Raw genomic sequence first — 16732 nt, forward strand, 5'->3', positions numbered from 1 at the left:
ACCACTTCGCGTCTTGTTGCAGCGAGAAAGAGCGCGTATACACGAAGTGCAGCATCAGAACGACGACTTCGAAGTACTGAATGTCGCCAGCAGCAGCGCAAGCAGGGAACGAGACTCTCGTGTAAACGCATGCATTGACGGCAAGTACGTCACCTTTACGGTGGACACAGGATCGCAGGCAAACGTTTTGCCACTTTCAATATTTCGCAAGCTCAAGATGACCAGTCTGATCCTACGGGGGCAACATGATCAAGCATCTCGGGAAGTTTTCAGCGCCCGTCAAGATTGGCGACCGCGAGGCGTGTGAAAGTTTTTTTGCGGTAAAGAATTGGACCACAGCGCTATCTTAGGCTTAGAAACCAGCGACAAGCTAGGAATCGTGCAGCGCGCTATTGACTGCGTGACTACGAGCGACACCGATGCAATTGTGAACGAGTTCCCATGTCTTTTCCATGGGACAGGGCGCGCCCCGCGCGAATACAAGATTGCCCTGCACAAGGATGCCGTACCAGTCGTCCAGCCAGCTAGAAGAGTGCCCCTGTCTCTGCGAGAGCCTCTCCGTACTGAACTAGGCAGAATGGAAAAGGAAGGCATCATCCAGAAGGTCGGCAGCCCCACAGATTGGGTAAGCCCCCTTGTCATTATACTGAAGAAAGACTGCAAACTGCGAGTCTGCATGGACCCAAGACGCATCAACGAAAACATCAACAGGGAGCACTACCAAATGCCGCGCAGAGAGGATATTGGGGCCGACCTAGCAGGCGCGAAGTTTTTTTTTGCGTCTCGACGCAAATGCGGGATTTCATCAAATCGCATTAGACGAACAATCATCGAAGATATGCACATTCGCGAGGCCCTTCGGCCGCTATCGCTTTCTTCGACTACCGTTTGGTATAGCTTCGGCTAGCGAAGTGTCTCAAAAAGCCCTTAACGAGGTTTTTGATGGCCTGCCCGGTGTACGCAGACGATGTGTTAATCTGGGGAGGGACCAGGGCCGAACACGATGAGAGGCTGCGCAGAGTATTAGAAGCAGCTGAAAAAGCAGGCCTTACCTTCAATGCATCTAAGTGTCGCTTTGGCCTGCAAGAAGTTCTGTTCCTGGGTGACATTATTAGGTACAAGGGCATTAGGCCGAATCCTGATCTCGTTGACGGTCTTTCAAAAATGCCAAAACCTCAGGACAAATTGGCGGTACAAAGTCTACTGGGAGTCGTTAACTACTTCAGCAAGTACCTACCGTCCCTCTCGCAGCGTACGTCTACGTTACGTTCCCTCGTCAAACAAGGCGTCATCTTTGATTGGACACCAACCCACGAAAATGAATGGCAGGCTATATGTCGGGATTTAAGTGATGCACCATTGCTTGCTATATTTGATCCGAGTCTGGAGACAAAAGTAACTGCAGATGCCTCTCACAGTGGTGTTGGTGCGGCGCTCCTGCAACGTCATGGGGACTGCTGGCAGCCGGTCGCCTACGCGTCAAGAGCTTTGACAGATTCGGAGCAAAGATATTCGCAGATTGAAAAAGAGGCGTTGGCTTCAGCTTTCGGTTGCGAGAAGATCAACCATTTTGTGTATGGCCGCCCCCTCATCCTCGAGAGTGACCACAGTCCACCGATAAACATATCAAAGAAAGGCATTAGTGACGTGCCACCTAGGGTGCAACCATTTTTCTTGAGATTGATGTAGTACGATTACACGCTAACATTTATTCCTGGCAAACAAATGGCCCTTGCTGATATGCTGTCTCGATCACCTGTTCCAGGACTCAAGGCAGCTGCAGACGCGAGTGACATTGAGATCCATGCCTTCACGGTCCGATCAGCACTCGTAAGTGAAACGACAGCTAGCAAACTTGCACAGGAAACGGCTCTTGATCCACGCCTTGGCACTGTGTTAAGAAAGCTTGCGAAAGGAGAACCTGTCGACGGTCACCTGAAAACAGTGGCCGCCGAGCTGTCTGTAGTAAACGGCACATTATTGAAAGGGTCGAAAGTAGTCATACCGACAAGCATGCGCGGCGACATGTTGAAACGAATCCACGCAGGGCATCTGGGCCAGGTAAAGTGCAAAGCTAGAGCGAGGCAAATGGTACATTGGCCGAACATAAACTCAGATATTCAGTATTTGATTGAAAGATGTCCAATCTGCAAGACATATGCTTATAAGAAGCCATCGGAGCCTTTAATCATGCAACCGACGCCTACCCAGCCATGGTACCGTATCGGTGTCGATCTTTTTCAGTACTCGGGAAGGGATTACTTGTGCGCATACGACTCGATGTCGAATTTCCCTGAGGTAGCGCTACTGCCAGAGACAACAGCCAGTGCTGTTATCGATAGACGGTGAAATATTTTCAAGGTACGGAATCCCAGTCGAGGTACGTACAGACAATGGCCCACAGTTTAGCAGCTAAGAGTTTATTATTTTTGCAGAGCGGTACATGTTCCTATGGGTGGGTAGCGCAACCAGTAGGAACATGTTCAATCACCAACTCGCCCAGCTTGCCGTCTTAATTCAGAGCGGTACGACTTTAAACATGTGACATCAAGCCCGCAGTACCCTCAATCAAAGGGGCTCGCAGAGAAGGGCGCGCAGGTGGTGTAACGTATTCTAAAGAAAACAAAAGCTGCAGGAGAATGTTTTTGGCTGGGCTTGTTAAATTACAGGGCGAGTCCTGTTGAACATGGCCGGTCTCCTGAGGAACTGCTGCAAGGAAGGCGGCTGTGCACGCCATTGCCGGACTTCAATCCAATGTCGGCGACTGTCGTCAAGAAACACCGGCAGAGAAGACGACATAGGCGCACCTTACGAGGCCTCAGCAACAATGACGCGGTACGCTTGAATGGAACATCATGGGCCAGGAAAGCAAAGGTGGTCGGATCGGGCGGCCCACGATCCTTTTATGTGCGCACAGAGAACAATACTGTGCTGAGGCGCAACCGTCGGCATCTTCTGGCGACGAAGGAATCGTATGAGGTTGGCTCATCAGACGACGAAGATATGGCCGACAACCAGGCCCCATATCAAGGAGTGGCGTCAACTACTACTACAGCCTCGCCCGTGGTAGCTCAACAGCCGTCGCCTCAACCATTGCGACGCAGCCAACGGCAGACGCGGCAGCCAGAGCGTCTGGGTGATGACCCCCAGTTACAGCAGACGAGCCAGCGGTATTAATTTCGTCATGTAATTACTGTTTGAAAGGAGGATGTATCATATCTGATGAAAGAACATGCGCTATCTACATGCACGATTGCCACGTGTATGTACCTGCCCCTCACTGTTACTAACCCTTTCCACCTTTGACTATAAATGACGACGCAGAATAAAGGAGTTGTGATTCGTTTCTTAACAACGCAGCTGTCCAGTCTGTTCGTTGCACACGCGAACGAAACACTCGTAATCCTCTGGACGAAAGTGCAGCGAGCACACTACGTGATTTTTCGGCTCGTTGCCAGCGCGCTGTGGCAGAGGTACGGCACTTAACCACTTCGAACGCAGAGGTTCATTCGTTGGCACACAGTGATAAGTAGCGTTGGATTCGCCGCTGCAACTGCCCTTGGCCAAGTTCCGCGGACCGTTCGCGCATCCCACGACATCACATGGACGTGGCATTCTCGCTGCTTGTCCCAAATGCAAGTTTCGCGAGCCAGCAGGACCACCGCAGCACGACGCGATAAAGAAACAACTGAAACTCCAAAGCGCGCGCGGCGCAAGGTCGAGCGCGCGCTCGAGTCGAGCGAAAACGAAACCTTTCGACCACACATACTACTCAAGGGTGACGTCGAAATGTTATTTTTTCTTGGACTCAAATAGAAGTAGACAAGTAGCATTTTCTTCCGCCTTATAATCTAATGAAACGATCTTTTTAATACGAGTAGTTGAGTACTAGTGACAAAAATTATGATGAGGAATGCCTTCGTCATCGGGCTAGCACCGGAATGTCGCTGGGGAGTCTCAAATCGTGTCATGCATTTACCTCAATTTCTCGGTTACTAAAGCTTAGACGTTCTAGAGCATTGCTTTATCACTTTAACTTGACTTTATGGTGACCTTTAGTGTCCCTTTAATGACTATCGGTTACCTTTCCTCCTCATTACATGTACTGCCCATGACCATTTCTTTTTCTTGATTTCAACTAAGATGTCATTAACTGGCGTTTGTTCCCTCACCCAATCTGCTCTTTTCTTATCCCTTAACGTTACACCCATCATTCTACTTTCCATGGCTCGTTGCGTCGTCCTCAATTTAAGTAGAACCCTTTTCGTAAGCCTCCAGGTTTCTGCCCCTTACGTGAGTACTGTTAAGACACAGCTTTTGTACACTTTTCGCTTGAGTGATAATGGCAACCTGCTGTTCATGATCTGAGAATGCCTGCAAAACGCAGCCCATTCTTATTCTTCTGATTATTTCAGGCTCATGATCCGGATGCGCGGTCACTACCTGTCCTAAGTAGATGTATTCCCTTACCTCTTCCAGTGCCTCACTACCTATTGTAAACTGCTGTTCTCTTCCGAGACTGTTAAACATTACTTTAGTTTTCTGCAGATTAATTTTTAGACACACCCTTCTGCTTTGCCTCTCCAAGTCAGTGAGCATGCATTGCAATTGGTTCCTTGAGTTACTAAGCAAGGCAATATCATCAGCGAATCGCAAGTTACTAAGGTATTCTCCATTAACTCTTATCCCCAATTCTTCCCACTCCAGGTCTCTGAATACCTCCTGTAAACACGCTGTGAATAGTATTTGAGAGATGGTATCACCCTGCCTGACGCCTTTCTTTATTGGGATTTTGTTTCTTTCTTTATGGAGGAGTACGGTGGCTGTTGAGCCGCTGTAGATATTTTTCAGTATTTTTAAGTACGGCTCGTCTACACCCTGATTCCGTAATGCCTCCATGACTGCTGAGGTTTCGACTGAATCAAACGCTTTCTCGTAATCAATGAAAGCTATATGTAAGGGTTGGTTACATTCCGCACATTTCTCTATCACCTGATTGATAGTGTGAATATGGTATATTGTTGAGTAGCCTTTACGGAATCCTGCCTGGTCCTCTGGTTGACAGCAGTCTAAGGTGTTCCTGATTCTATTTGCGATTACCTTAGTAAATACTTTGTAGGCAACGGACCGTGAGCTGATCGGTCTATAATCGACTGTATTTTCTGTTTAATTTGTTGTTTATGCTGCATGCAGCTCATAACACGTCAACATGTATTTGACTTATTATTCCACGATGAAAGCAGTGGCACAATTGTAGTCTCTCGCGACTGCCCGCCCTGTACAGGGAGTATAGAAACATCGTTTCTCCTGCCACCTCCAGCACACTGATTAGAGATGGAAATAAATAATTACTATGTCACATATCATGTCAGTGCCCCTTTAAGTACCGAAATTATTGTCTTTATTTAAGCAAATGATGGCCGCTGTTCCGCCAAGCTAACAACGGCACACTAAAGGACTCCTGAGTGATATGACGTTCTGCGGTTACGCTCGATCCTACTGCACGACTCGCCATGTCCCTTGGCAGCAGGTAATCGAAGTACCAAAGCGCGACAATTCATTTGCGGAGCAAACCGATTGCTCTGTCTTGCGATTCGCATAATGAAAGGACATCTTAGGCACGGCTGAAAGGCTGGCCGCGAAATTGTTACAGGCGTCAAATGTGGTGCAATTATGTGCCTAAGTTTTATCCCGCGATATGATATGAGCGCTTAAGATTCGTAATTCCGAATCGGATGGACCGACGACGCTTCGTGTGATGACTGCGGTATAGCGAGGAGACTCTTGTTCTGGGCGACTGTCCCCGTTACAATTTACAGAGACGATCGCTCGCAATCGTGGTATAGCGCGCTTTGACGAAACACCTGTAACATAGGAAAACATTTTAGAACGCCGAAATCACATGCCATCGCAGCGGAGGGCGACGAGGGAACTGTTGCAGTTTTTAAGGGCAACAGAATTGGACAAGTGGCTGTAGCCTGAACAGATGTTTATAGTGCCGCAAGTGCTACACTGCTGTGCGGTGACAGTGACTGACTGTGATTGTGTTATCTGTGCTCCCTTTATTCCTTTCTCTCTATACTTTCCTGTCACTTTACCTCCCCCTCCCCTCTCTCCTCGGCTAGAGTAGCAAGCCGGATCTTCCCCTCTGGTTAACCTCACTGCCTTTCCTCTTTCTTCTCTCTCTTTCTCTTGTCTTGCATAAGATTCTTTTTTTTTTTTTCTACTGCCGAGTGATCTTCACGCCGCGTGATTTCAAAGATAGCGGAATGATGAACATTCAAATTGTATTTTTCACCATGCTTTTTTAATTTTTCTTTTCATTCAACAGCTTGGCTAAAGTTAGCTGGGACACACGCTAGATCCTGACCTGCGCTGATGCGAATGATGTTCTACAGAAATGATCGATTAAACTCTGCTAATGCGTTTTGTCGATACTCAGTCTTTCCTGGAGGACCTGATATATACTGTCTATGGACAACAACCTCATAAGCTGCGCTCCTCTACACACACCTTAGAAGTCATTAATCATTAGACCCCCTCCCAGATTCGCTGTGCTAAATGTTGTCTTTTAAACAGAGTATGTGACTGACGACGCATGGGTAGGGCGTAGTTGCTGCGTGCCGAAAAAGTCAGAGAGGCCAGCCATCGTGACCAATCAGGCAGAGTCATACATTATCTGCTAAATATTAATTGCTTTGCTTTGAAGTCATTAGGACGCTTCAGGGTTGCGTGTGCCAATGGAACCCATTGTGTTCATAAACTGCCCTTTCGGTCCGACTTCTAGAGCATTGCTTTATCACTTTAACTTCACTTTATGGTAACCTTTAGTGTCCCTTTAATTGTACAGACAGACAATTAACAGTCTGTCTGTTCGTTGCGTATCTGTTCGTTGCGTACGACTCCGCAAGCATGGACATCTGTACAGAAATGAGGTATCGATGAAGAACTAAAGCCACGGCAAGATGCTGTCACAGTGACGTCACAGGTAACGATACCTGACGTCACCCGAATGCCAAGACGGCGGTCGCCAATTTTTCTTTTGGTGTTACGCTGCTTTCTCACATACTTGAGCTTCTGCTTCCAGTAGAAGTCAGCAATTTTCTGCTTTCCGGGAGTCTAGCAATCTAGCACGACAACTTACGTTACGGCCTGAAGTTTTTTTCCACATGAATGGCAGGAGGAAAAAGAAAGGGAAGTCGTTAGCAGGATACTAAGCAACGAACTGTAAACGTCACAGACAGTAAGTGACGTACACTTGCTCGCACAGATGTTCAGCGTGACGCTATCGCAGTGAGAGTGCGATCGCTTGCTGCCCAGAACCAAACCCTTCCAATTTCTAAAGCGAAGCTTTCTTTCCCTCGTCGCTCCATACTTTGCGGCTGCACGCCGGGTCACAGCTTTCTTGCCGAGTAACAAACTTGGGCCAGTAAACAGGCGTCCATTCTTGGCCAATCCCCGATAATGGATGTGCCATTGTCGCGAAACGGGCACAGAAGCCATAGATGTATTCAGATACGAGTCTTACTTCGCTGTGCATACACCTTTCAGCATCCTTCCCTCGACACGGTATATATACATGCATCGCAATCGTCCCCGCAACGCAAACAGCCAACAGCTACGGGCGAAGAGGCAGTGCTCGCGTGTCATCCACCACATTGCAGCTACCTCGCCAACTCCAACAGGCCTTGCGTCATTTAGATTCCAACGTTGCGTTGGATCTGCATTTCTTTCTTTCTTTCTTTCTTTCTTCGGCATAGAATGAAAACCAAGTCACGCAGGAAACCAGCAGGAAATGGGAGTGCGGTGGCGAAGACCGCGAGATGGAGAGACTCGCTCTTTCCACGGTCCAGCCAGGAGGACTGCACACTCCAGCGGATGACTCCACTGCGCCGAGCGCCGGGAACGTTTCCTCATTTCCGCGTCTCGTTCGAAGGCGGCGCGAACGCGACAGTACGGGAGAACGCGATTCGTCCAGACTATAGTGATAAAGAAAGAAAGAAAGAAAGAAAGAAAGAAGGAAATGAAACGAAATCGCGGAAACCACGTACGCTCTGCGCTGGGACACTCGCACAGGGACACGTGCATCGCCATAGAGAAATTCATTTGCGAGTCTAATCGATTTCGCCGTTAATCTCATCGCTCCTTTGGTTCTTTCGCTCATCGGTCTCCTTCATGTTTCTCTCTCTCTCTCCCTCTCTGTGTGCGTGTGCGTGCGTGCGTGTGTTTGCTCAATCACAATTACAGTTCAATAAAATACTTCTGTGCTTTACATCGCTTTCACTCATATTTATCGTAATTACAGATTTCTAAATCAGCCCAATTCTTGGCCAATCCCCTAGAGTGGGTTTGTGCCACTGGCTTTAAGGTCATCATCATCGTCGCCACCACCAACGCAGACAAATCACTTCGAATGCTTTCTCTCTTTCTAATGCAGCACGTAGAATAACTATAGCGCCAAGATTGCGTCGTCTGCGCTCATCAGAGGCGCATGCGGAGCAATCGCGGCCAACCAAGCCAAGTCAATCCAAGTCGCGGGCAGTACCCGGACGGGGACGAAAGCGACGCGGGAGACGGTAGTTGAAGCAGCTAACAGAAGTACTAACGCGAAAAAGAAGGCCAGAACGTGAAAGCGGCGACGGGGAAAGCTCTCGTACTTTTTTTTGTCCTTTTTTTTGCAGACGACCAACGAATGAAACGAGGTGGACAGCGGAGAAACAGCAGACGACAGCAGCCCGGAGGCCGGGAACGTGGAATATAGATAGAAGGAGGGATAAAAAGAAAAAAGCACGTGCGAGCCGGCAGAGGCGCACGGCGCAAATGTTCCTACGGCACGTATTTCCATCGACAAATCGGCGACGAGGACGTCAGATCTCGATTAAAAGAAGCGCAGAACAACAGAAAGAGGAACGGGGCTTATAACCCCAGAGACCCCACAGCGCGGCGCGAACCAAGACGAACAGCTCAAAAGAGAAAAGAAGAAGCTCGTCGCCTACTGAAAGGTACCCGCCAATCAGGTAAAAGAGAAAAGAAAGAAAAATTACAGACGCGCAGGAAGTCAGCGGGTCACGAAGGCCACCGAAAGCCGCCGCCGCCCTCCTCCTCGCTGTCTGTGGCCGTTGCCACGGCAACGGCGTCACCAATAAGGTGGCGCAACCTCGCGGAGGGAGCGGGAACCGCGGGTTTTTCCCTAAATAAGGAAGGTGGAGGGAGAGAAGGGGTGAGGTTGGAGGGACTAGGGGAGCTAGCAGGGGGGTGGGGGTTGGAAAGTGAGAGAGAAAAGCCCCGGCGGAGAGAAAAAAAAAAAGAAACAGACGCGCCCCTGCCGCACTCTCGCTCTTCCGCCACCCTTCCCCCACCGTGTGCAGAGCTGCGGCGGCGGCCGCCGTCGCATAGTGAGGGGGCGGTCGGCTTGCGTGCGACGTTATACTGTAGGTCAGTGCGGCGAAGCAGCGCTCTAAGTGCGCGCTGACAGCCGTCGCCGCCGACCTTTTTTTTTTTCCAACACAAACACGCAGGCGAGGAACAGAAGAGGTCGGACGCGCAGACAGCGCGTCGAGAGGAACGGGAAACTGCGTTACGAAGCCTCCGAGGGAGAGTGAAAAGACGTGCGGGCTCCGTGGAGCCCGGAGTTCGGCGATGGTGGTGACGGTGGAGGAGGCGTTGGGCATCTAGCGACGACCCCGTCTTCGACACAAGCGCGAAGAAAGTTTCTTTCTCGTTTGTTTGTTTCGTCTGCTTCGCGATCGTCGGTGACCGAAGAGACCACAGCGGCGAGAAGCTCGACTGTCGGAAGCCCGCTGCTGCAGCGGCGGCGGCGGCTTTCGAAAGGGCGACGCAGCTGCTGCTGCTGCGGCAACAGCCAGCCATGGAACGTCGCGCGGTCGGCGGCGCGGGCCCCGGGTGGAGCGAGGAGCTCGGTGCTCGCCGGTTCGTTGCGGGACGAGCGAGGCAACGCGCCGTGCGGAAGGCGGTCGCGCTGCTCGCCTTCCTCGCCGCCTGCTGCGCACTGTCCCGACTCAAGACGCGTGAGTATACGTGTATGCATATACATATACACAACACCGTTCACTTAGTTCGCCCGCCTCGCCTGCCGCACCGAATGTCCTGCTCAATTGTACCGCTTGAGAATACCTAGACAAAGCGCATTGTTCTAGATATTGCGTCATTCACGCGGAGCGTACGCGATTCGCGTTCAGCGCAAGTGAAAGCTGTTCAATAGTAACTCATTCCTATCGTCCATTAGTGGCCAGGCAGCCGCCAGACTACGACAAAAAAAAAAAAAAAAAATAAAAGAACAATCTACAAGGAAATGATCACATTCCGGCATGCGACAGGTACACTCTGGCGCAACGAGTAGCGTCTTAATTGCCGATGGAGTGTACTAAGGCTTCGGGAGAGTCGGTGATCCTTCTAATATACAATGCTCTGCGCATATATACCATTCCTTAAATAAAGTCCTTGCATGCACATTACGTGGACGGTACGAGGCGTACTTGTATGGTGGATGTATAAATGTGACTGTAGCTCAAGCAGGCACGAAACTTGCAGACCGCTAGTAGTTGAAGGAACCATGGAAGGTGCATCCATGGGACCGAACTCGATAGATGCAACCTGGAAAAGGAATAAAATTGCAGTCCCGTGTGTTTGGGGCTATAGTTTAGCCACATTTAACGCCGTACCACGTAGTCCAAACATCTGCCCTTCTGTGGAAAATAGCACAAGCTGACTGGCGTGAAGCGCCAGTTAATTGACGTCATAACTAATCAAGAAATATGTCTCACCAAGTGTACAGGTCGACCACTGCAGAAATGCAGCGCTACCTGACAACGTCCCTATAGTGTCGGATTCTCGCGTCGAGAGATAATTAACGATCCGGGGGAAGGTCAGGGTCAGCTGTTCCAACCATTACGAGAACCTGTATATTAGCATTGCGCAACATCGTGTATGCTAATGAATTAATGAATATTTGATGTTTAATGGCGCAAGGGCCAGGTGTGGCCAAAGAGCGCCATGACTGTGTATGCGAGAGGCGCCGCCTAAGTGGTATAGATTTACCAGTGTAAACGCGTCCCGGTGGTTAAGTGGGTACGGAGCGTATACTGCAGCCGAGAAGGAGGTCGCCGGTTCGACTACCAGCCGCTGTGGCCCCATTCCGACGGGGGATGGGGGGGGGGGGGACGGAATGCAAAACACGCTCGCGTACCGAGCTTTGGAAGCACGTTGATGACCTTTCTTTTTATTTTCATTTTCATAATAAAAAAGAAAGACCTCGGGCAACTTGCCCCTCGCCCCCTTCCCGACACACACGCACGCACTATACCCCTCGATTAAGCTTGTTAATCGAGGTTAATGTCGACTAACCGAAGTAATTTCGACCATACATAGAGGGTCCAAATTAATATGCATGCCGTCCACTGTCGCACGGAGTCTCTCGTGTGCCCTGCCTTTAGTCGGAACGACGTTATAAACCTAACCAATCAACAACCAGCGTTCACGACAGCTTATCGCTTTCCTATTTCCTGTGCCCGTTGACAAGCGACTCTTTGTCGTCCACGGAGAGCGATAGAAAAAAAAGAGAAAAAGAACCACGCGCATTACAAACGGGGATATTACGACACGCCTTGTCCTTGCACGTTCTTGCCCCTACACGCCGTCGCATGCATGCATGCATTATCCGACAAAAGCGTGCGGCCCGCAACTATAGGACGCGCACCGCTGTTCTCCGTGGGTTTCCCGTGACTATTCCTCGTCGCGAGTCGATGGAGAAAGCGAGTTCGATAAATGCTTGCGACACACGGACTTCACTTTCTCGCTTCTCCTTTCCTCTTTCTTTCTTTCTCAATTTTCTCTTTATCGCAGTAATTTCACGATTTCTCAGCGGAGAACACTCTCATCCCCCCCCCCCCCCCTACCTCCCTTACTTGTTTACTCTGTTTACTTCATCTATTTACTTTTATTTCTTGGCTGGCCGCTGCACTGCAGCCACTGGCCGCAAATGCTCGTCGTATCGGCATTTTACGTTGAGAGAGAGAGAGAGAGAGAGAGAAACTTTATTTGATTCCTTCAAGGATTTAGCGTCTCGAGGTCTCCGTCGTCTTCTTGGGCGCCGGCGACTTGGAGCCTCTTCCGGCAAGGGTGGGCCCCTATTCCAGGGCTCCACTGAGCCTAGCTACCTCACTAGCGTGCTGCACTAAGGCCCTTTGGGCCGTGAGCTCGCAGCTGGTAAGCCGACTCTCCCATTGCTCCGCACTCGGGTTATTGTGTTGGTGGAATGATTGATTGTGTGTATACATTCCCATGTGACATGATATAGTGTGGGTGTGGCGCCGCACCGTGGGCAGGTGTCTCTGTATTGTGTTGGGTACATTTTGTTTAGGATGTATAAACTTGGGAAGGAGTTTGTCTGCAATCTGCGCCAACTCGTTGCTTCCTCCTTCGTTAGAGCTTTGTGCGGTGGGGGATATTTGGTTCTCGTCCCTCTGTATAAGTTTAAGATTTCTGTGTATCCTCCTTCACAAGCGTGTGGGTGATACTCCGGGGGCGTGCGACTGCTCTGCTCGGAACGTGGTCTCTCGAGCTATAGGCTGTCTGCCCTTTCGTTACCCTCTATGCCTGCGTGGGCCGGAATCCAGATTAACTTGTGCGTAACGTTCCTCTCGGCGAAGTTGGCTCCGCCAAGAATTCTGAGGGCGGCTTTGCTAATCCTGCCCCTCGTGTAATTTCTGCACGCTTCCTTCGAGTCTGTTAAGATGTTTAGAGGCCTGCCTGTCCTACATCCTTCTACTGCCGCCAGCGCCACGGCAATTTCTTCGGCCTCCGCTGTGCCGGCTGCCTTTGCCGTCGCACATGTGATCAGATTCCCGTCGCCGTCCACCACCCTTCTCGCGGGTACGTGGCAACATCCGTGTATACCGTGTTGTCTAGTAGCGCTAGTGTCTTTTCCGCGTATTCGGCTCGCGCCTGCCTTCTGCTCTCGTGGAGGTTGGGGTCCATGTTCTTAGGTACTGGCCTAACGTTTATTGTTTTTCTTAAGCAGTCGGGCACGTCCGCGTATCTGTCTATGTGTCCGCTCGTGTCCCGTCCCAGCCTAGTCAGGAGCGCTCTCCCTGCAGGGGTGCTTTTGAGTCTGGCTTTCTGCGTTTCGAGCAGGGCTTCCGCCAGTTCGCTGAAAGTGTTGCTGATGCCCAGATGGGAGCAGTTTTTCGTTTGGCGTGTTTTTTGGCAGATGGAGAGCCGTCTTGTATGCTTTCCTGAGTATCGTGTCCGCCTGTTCCCTCTCTCCTTTGGTCATCGCGTGGTACGGTAGCGAGTAGATGACTCGGCTGACGACCAGGCTGCCGACGAGTTTGAGTGTGCCTTCCTCTTTCATGCCGTATCTTTTTTGGGAGACCCTGTTGATCATCCGGCCCACCTGCTCGGTCACCTTGCTCAGCAGGCTGATGGCGTGGCTGCATTTTCTGCTGCCCTGTAGCCACATGCCCAGGATTCTGATCATGTTCTTTTCCGGGATGTTTTGACCGTCAAGTGTTACTTCCAGTGTTGCTTGGGTGGGGTGTCTACCTACTCTCAGTAGTTGAACTATACCGCGTACGATCAACGTTCTCGCGTTCAAAACAGCGGCGACGTACCCGTAACAAACTATTTGTTTACTTATTTATTTATGTATTTATTTACTTATAGTACATGCTGCGGACCAATTAAGGTCCAAGCAGGAGGATGGAGCAGAAAGCCGTCGACGCCGTTCGCGATGCACCAATGTTCTCCGCACGTTAAGAGCTGCGCCAATTTCCTCCACACTATACCCAATAAGACTGTATAGCGCACATATACAGGGGTCTTCCAATTAATAAGAGCGGGTGTACGCCGAGCGCGCAAACCGCTGCGCGCATTGCGTTTACCGTCCCTGATTGCATCACCCGACGCAGCGGTGATAACCGATAAGGACCCTCACGAGTACGCGGATGGCTCAGGAGAAAGCGCGAGATGGGAGGGAAAAGAAAAAAACGAATTCGTGCGAGGTCGCCGATGAAAGGTTGGTCAGCACCTGACGGCGGGCAGGAATTACGACCACGCAAAGACAGACGCAAGGCTTTATTGAAGTGTGTGTATAGGCAACGTGTTCTTTCTTTACGCGGAACGGAGAGTTTCTTTTGAAAGAAACTCTCATATCTAGGCCCCCCGCGGGTGTTTGCAGAAAGACTACGTAGGCAGGCGTACATTGGCGCCAAGAAAAACCTTCAACGATAATTTCTCTAATTACCTAAATTGCAAAAATTGACACTGAACTGAAATTGAAGCCGAGTAGTAGTGAAGTCATGCCTGCTTAGCAAAAAAAAAAAAAAAAGTCCTAGGACTATAGCACACTATACTTTCTAGATAACCGTCCCCAAAATCTGCTAAAACAATAATTTCAGTTAGGATCTTCCCAAACTGCTAGAGGCACGCCTTTCGGAAACTGTTGACTGGAACGCCAATGTATTTATTTCGTAGCGTGTATACTTTAGGGTCGCACATCTCAAGAGTGGTGCTAGTCTTAGCATTTCTGCTACGCATACGTAGTTTCACAACTGCCCCGTTTCAACCTCGCAACTGGAAGATGTGCCGTAACGTTCTGACGAAATTATCGTCAATTTTTTTCTTCTTGCCGCTGCTGTCCATCAAGCGAGGTATATACCTCTCTGAAAAAACGACATGGGCCTACAGATATGAGTTTCATTTAAATTAACGTGTTCCGCATAGACACCCGATATATATATATATATATATATATATATATATATATATATATATATATATATATATATATATAGTTTCATTTAAATTAACGTGTTCCGCATAGACACCCGATATATATATATATATATATATATATATATATATATATATATATATATATATATATATATATATATTGACGTAAAGGCGAACAAGCACAAGACGTGAAAGTCGCATGTAACGCTTACACAGAACCGATTTTCGCACGAGAAATGCGACAGCGATAACAATCGTCGACCTATACACCAAGAACGAGCACACTTCCCGATACCCTTTTCCTCCAAACGATTTCCATAGGATAGACATGGAACGCACCACAATATAAGAATAAATCCCTTTGAGGTCCCGTGAACAAATAAATAAAGAAACAAAACTCATGCTATGCTCTCAAAAGGAAAAATGGGTTTCGCTGATGGATGGCTCATGATTGTTTTCTTCGTGTGACCTTAAAGTTTCCTTAGTGCATTTTTCTGTCCTAATTCATATAAGCACGTCTTTCATGAACTTTCCGTTTCTGCTCTGTCTTAGTCGTGCGCGCGCGTGTGTGTGTGTGTGCGTGTGTGTGTGTGCGTGTGTGTGTGCGTGTGTGTGTGTGTGCGTGTGTGTGTGTGTGCGTGTGTGTGTGTGCGTGTGTGTGTGCGTGTGTGTGTGCGTGTGTGTGTGTGCGTGTGTGTGTGCGTGTGTGTGTGTGTGCGTGTGTGTGTGCGTGTGTGTGTGTGTGCGTGTGTGTGCGTGCGTGTGTGTGTGCGTGTGTGTGTGTGTGCGTGTGTGTGTGTGTGCGTGTGTGTGTGTGCGTGTGTGTGTGCGTGTGTGTGTGTGTGCGTGTGTGTGTGTGCGTGTGTGTGTGCGTGTGTGTGTGTGTGCGTGTGTGTGTGTGTGCGTGTGTGTGTGTGCGTGTGTGTGTGCGTGTGTGTGTGTGTGCGTGTGTGTGTGTGTGCGTGTGTGTGTGTGTGTGTGTGTGTGTGTGTGTGTGTGTGTGTGTGTGTGTGTGTGTGTGTGTGTGCGTGCGTGTGTGCGTGCGTGCGTGCGTTTGAGCTAACATAATTTTTAAACATGCCCGCATTGTGCTTCTTGCGCTGGAGCGCATTATTAGGTGGCCATTTTTTTTTTTGCGCTGGAAATCCAAAGACATCATCGAGTAATTACCAAAAATTTCGCTTTTTCACTTTTAAACTGCCCTTGCTTTACGGAATATGCTGCATTTTCTTTTCATTGTAGCCGCTGAGTTCGCGAGGAATAAACATTTGGAACGGATTGCAAAGATGACGACAGTTTGGTTACATCCGCTGCCAAAATGGGCGGCGAAACGCATTGGTGTTTCAGTTACACATTTCTGCTTAAATGCATAAAAAGGCGTTCTGTTAAAAAAAAGAAAGAAGAGAATGCAGGTGGAACGCTTCACGTTCACCGCAAGTTTGACGTCGCTTATGTCAAAACTAGTGCTATACTAGTTTCGAAATTCATCCGATTTGGATGAGCATTGAGAATCAACTGGCTTCAATTCGTAAATTGCGACATGCGTCGTGAAGCTTACGCTTAAAATCTCGACGAGTTATATTTTGCTAATTATTCCATTACGTTTTTTTTTTTAATTTTTACTTCTTGTGCAATGTCCCCCTCTTCGAGTAGTCTAGCTCAAGGACTACATTTGCGCTATATAATAAGACGGGTAATTTTTAAGAATTCCGCAGGTGTAAAAAAGAAAGGAAAAATAACCTGCTATGTCTTTATAAACGTGGCGTATAACGCTTTCTCTTTTTCCGCGTTTCCCGGCATACAATGTGTAACTCTATATAAATAGGCCGCACTGTACAAAGTCGCACCGCGTCTATCTATACCCGTATACATGCAGTTTACCGTCCGCGGAATCCGAAAAAAAACAAACAAAAAAACTGCGCGCTGCTTTCCCTCTCTCCCTCTCTCTTCCCCATACGAGCAGAAGTGATTGATTTAA

The 16732-nt window shown here is 49.0% G+C and overlaps 1 protein-coding gene across 1 annotated transcript in view; it reads left to right on the forward strand.

Annotated features, from left to right (window-relative positions):
* Positions 1-9385: 9385 nt before the first annotated feature.
* The window catches only part of LOC126534191 (sodium/potassium/calcium exchanger 4-like), an 86899-nt gene continuing 79552 nt past the window's right edge, over positions 9386-16732 (forward strand). The window contains exon 1 of the mRNA XM_050181448.3: positions 9386-10028. Coding sequence (XP_050037405.1) covers positions 9869-10028 — 160 coding nt within the window. The 5' untranslated portion in view covers positions 9386-9868. The remainder of the gene's footprint in view (positions 10029-16732) is intronic.

This window comes from Dermacentor andersoni, chromosome 7 (assembly GCF_023375885.2).
Source record: "Dermacentor andersoni chromosome 7, qqDerAnde1_hic_scaffold, whole genome shotgun sequence".
Classification (NCBI taxonomy): domain Eukaryota; kingdom Metazoa; phylum Arthropoda; class Arachnida; order Ixodida; family Ixodidae; genus Dermacentor; species Dermacentor andersoni.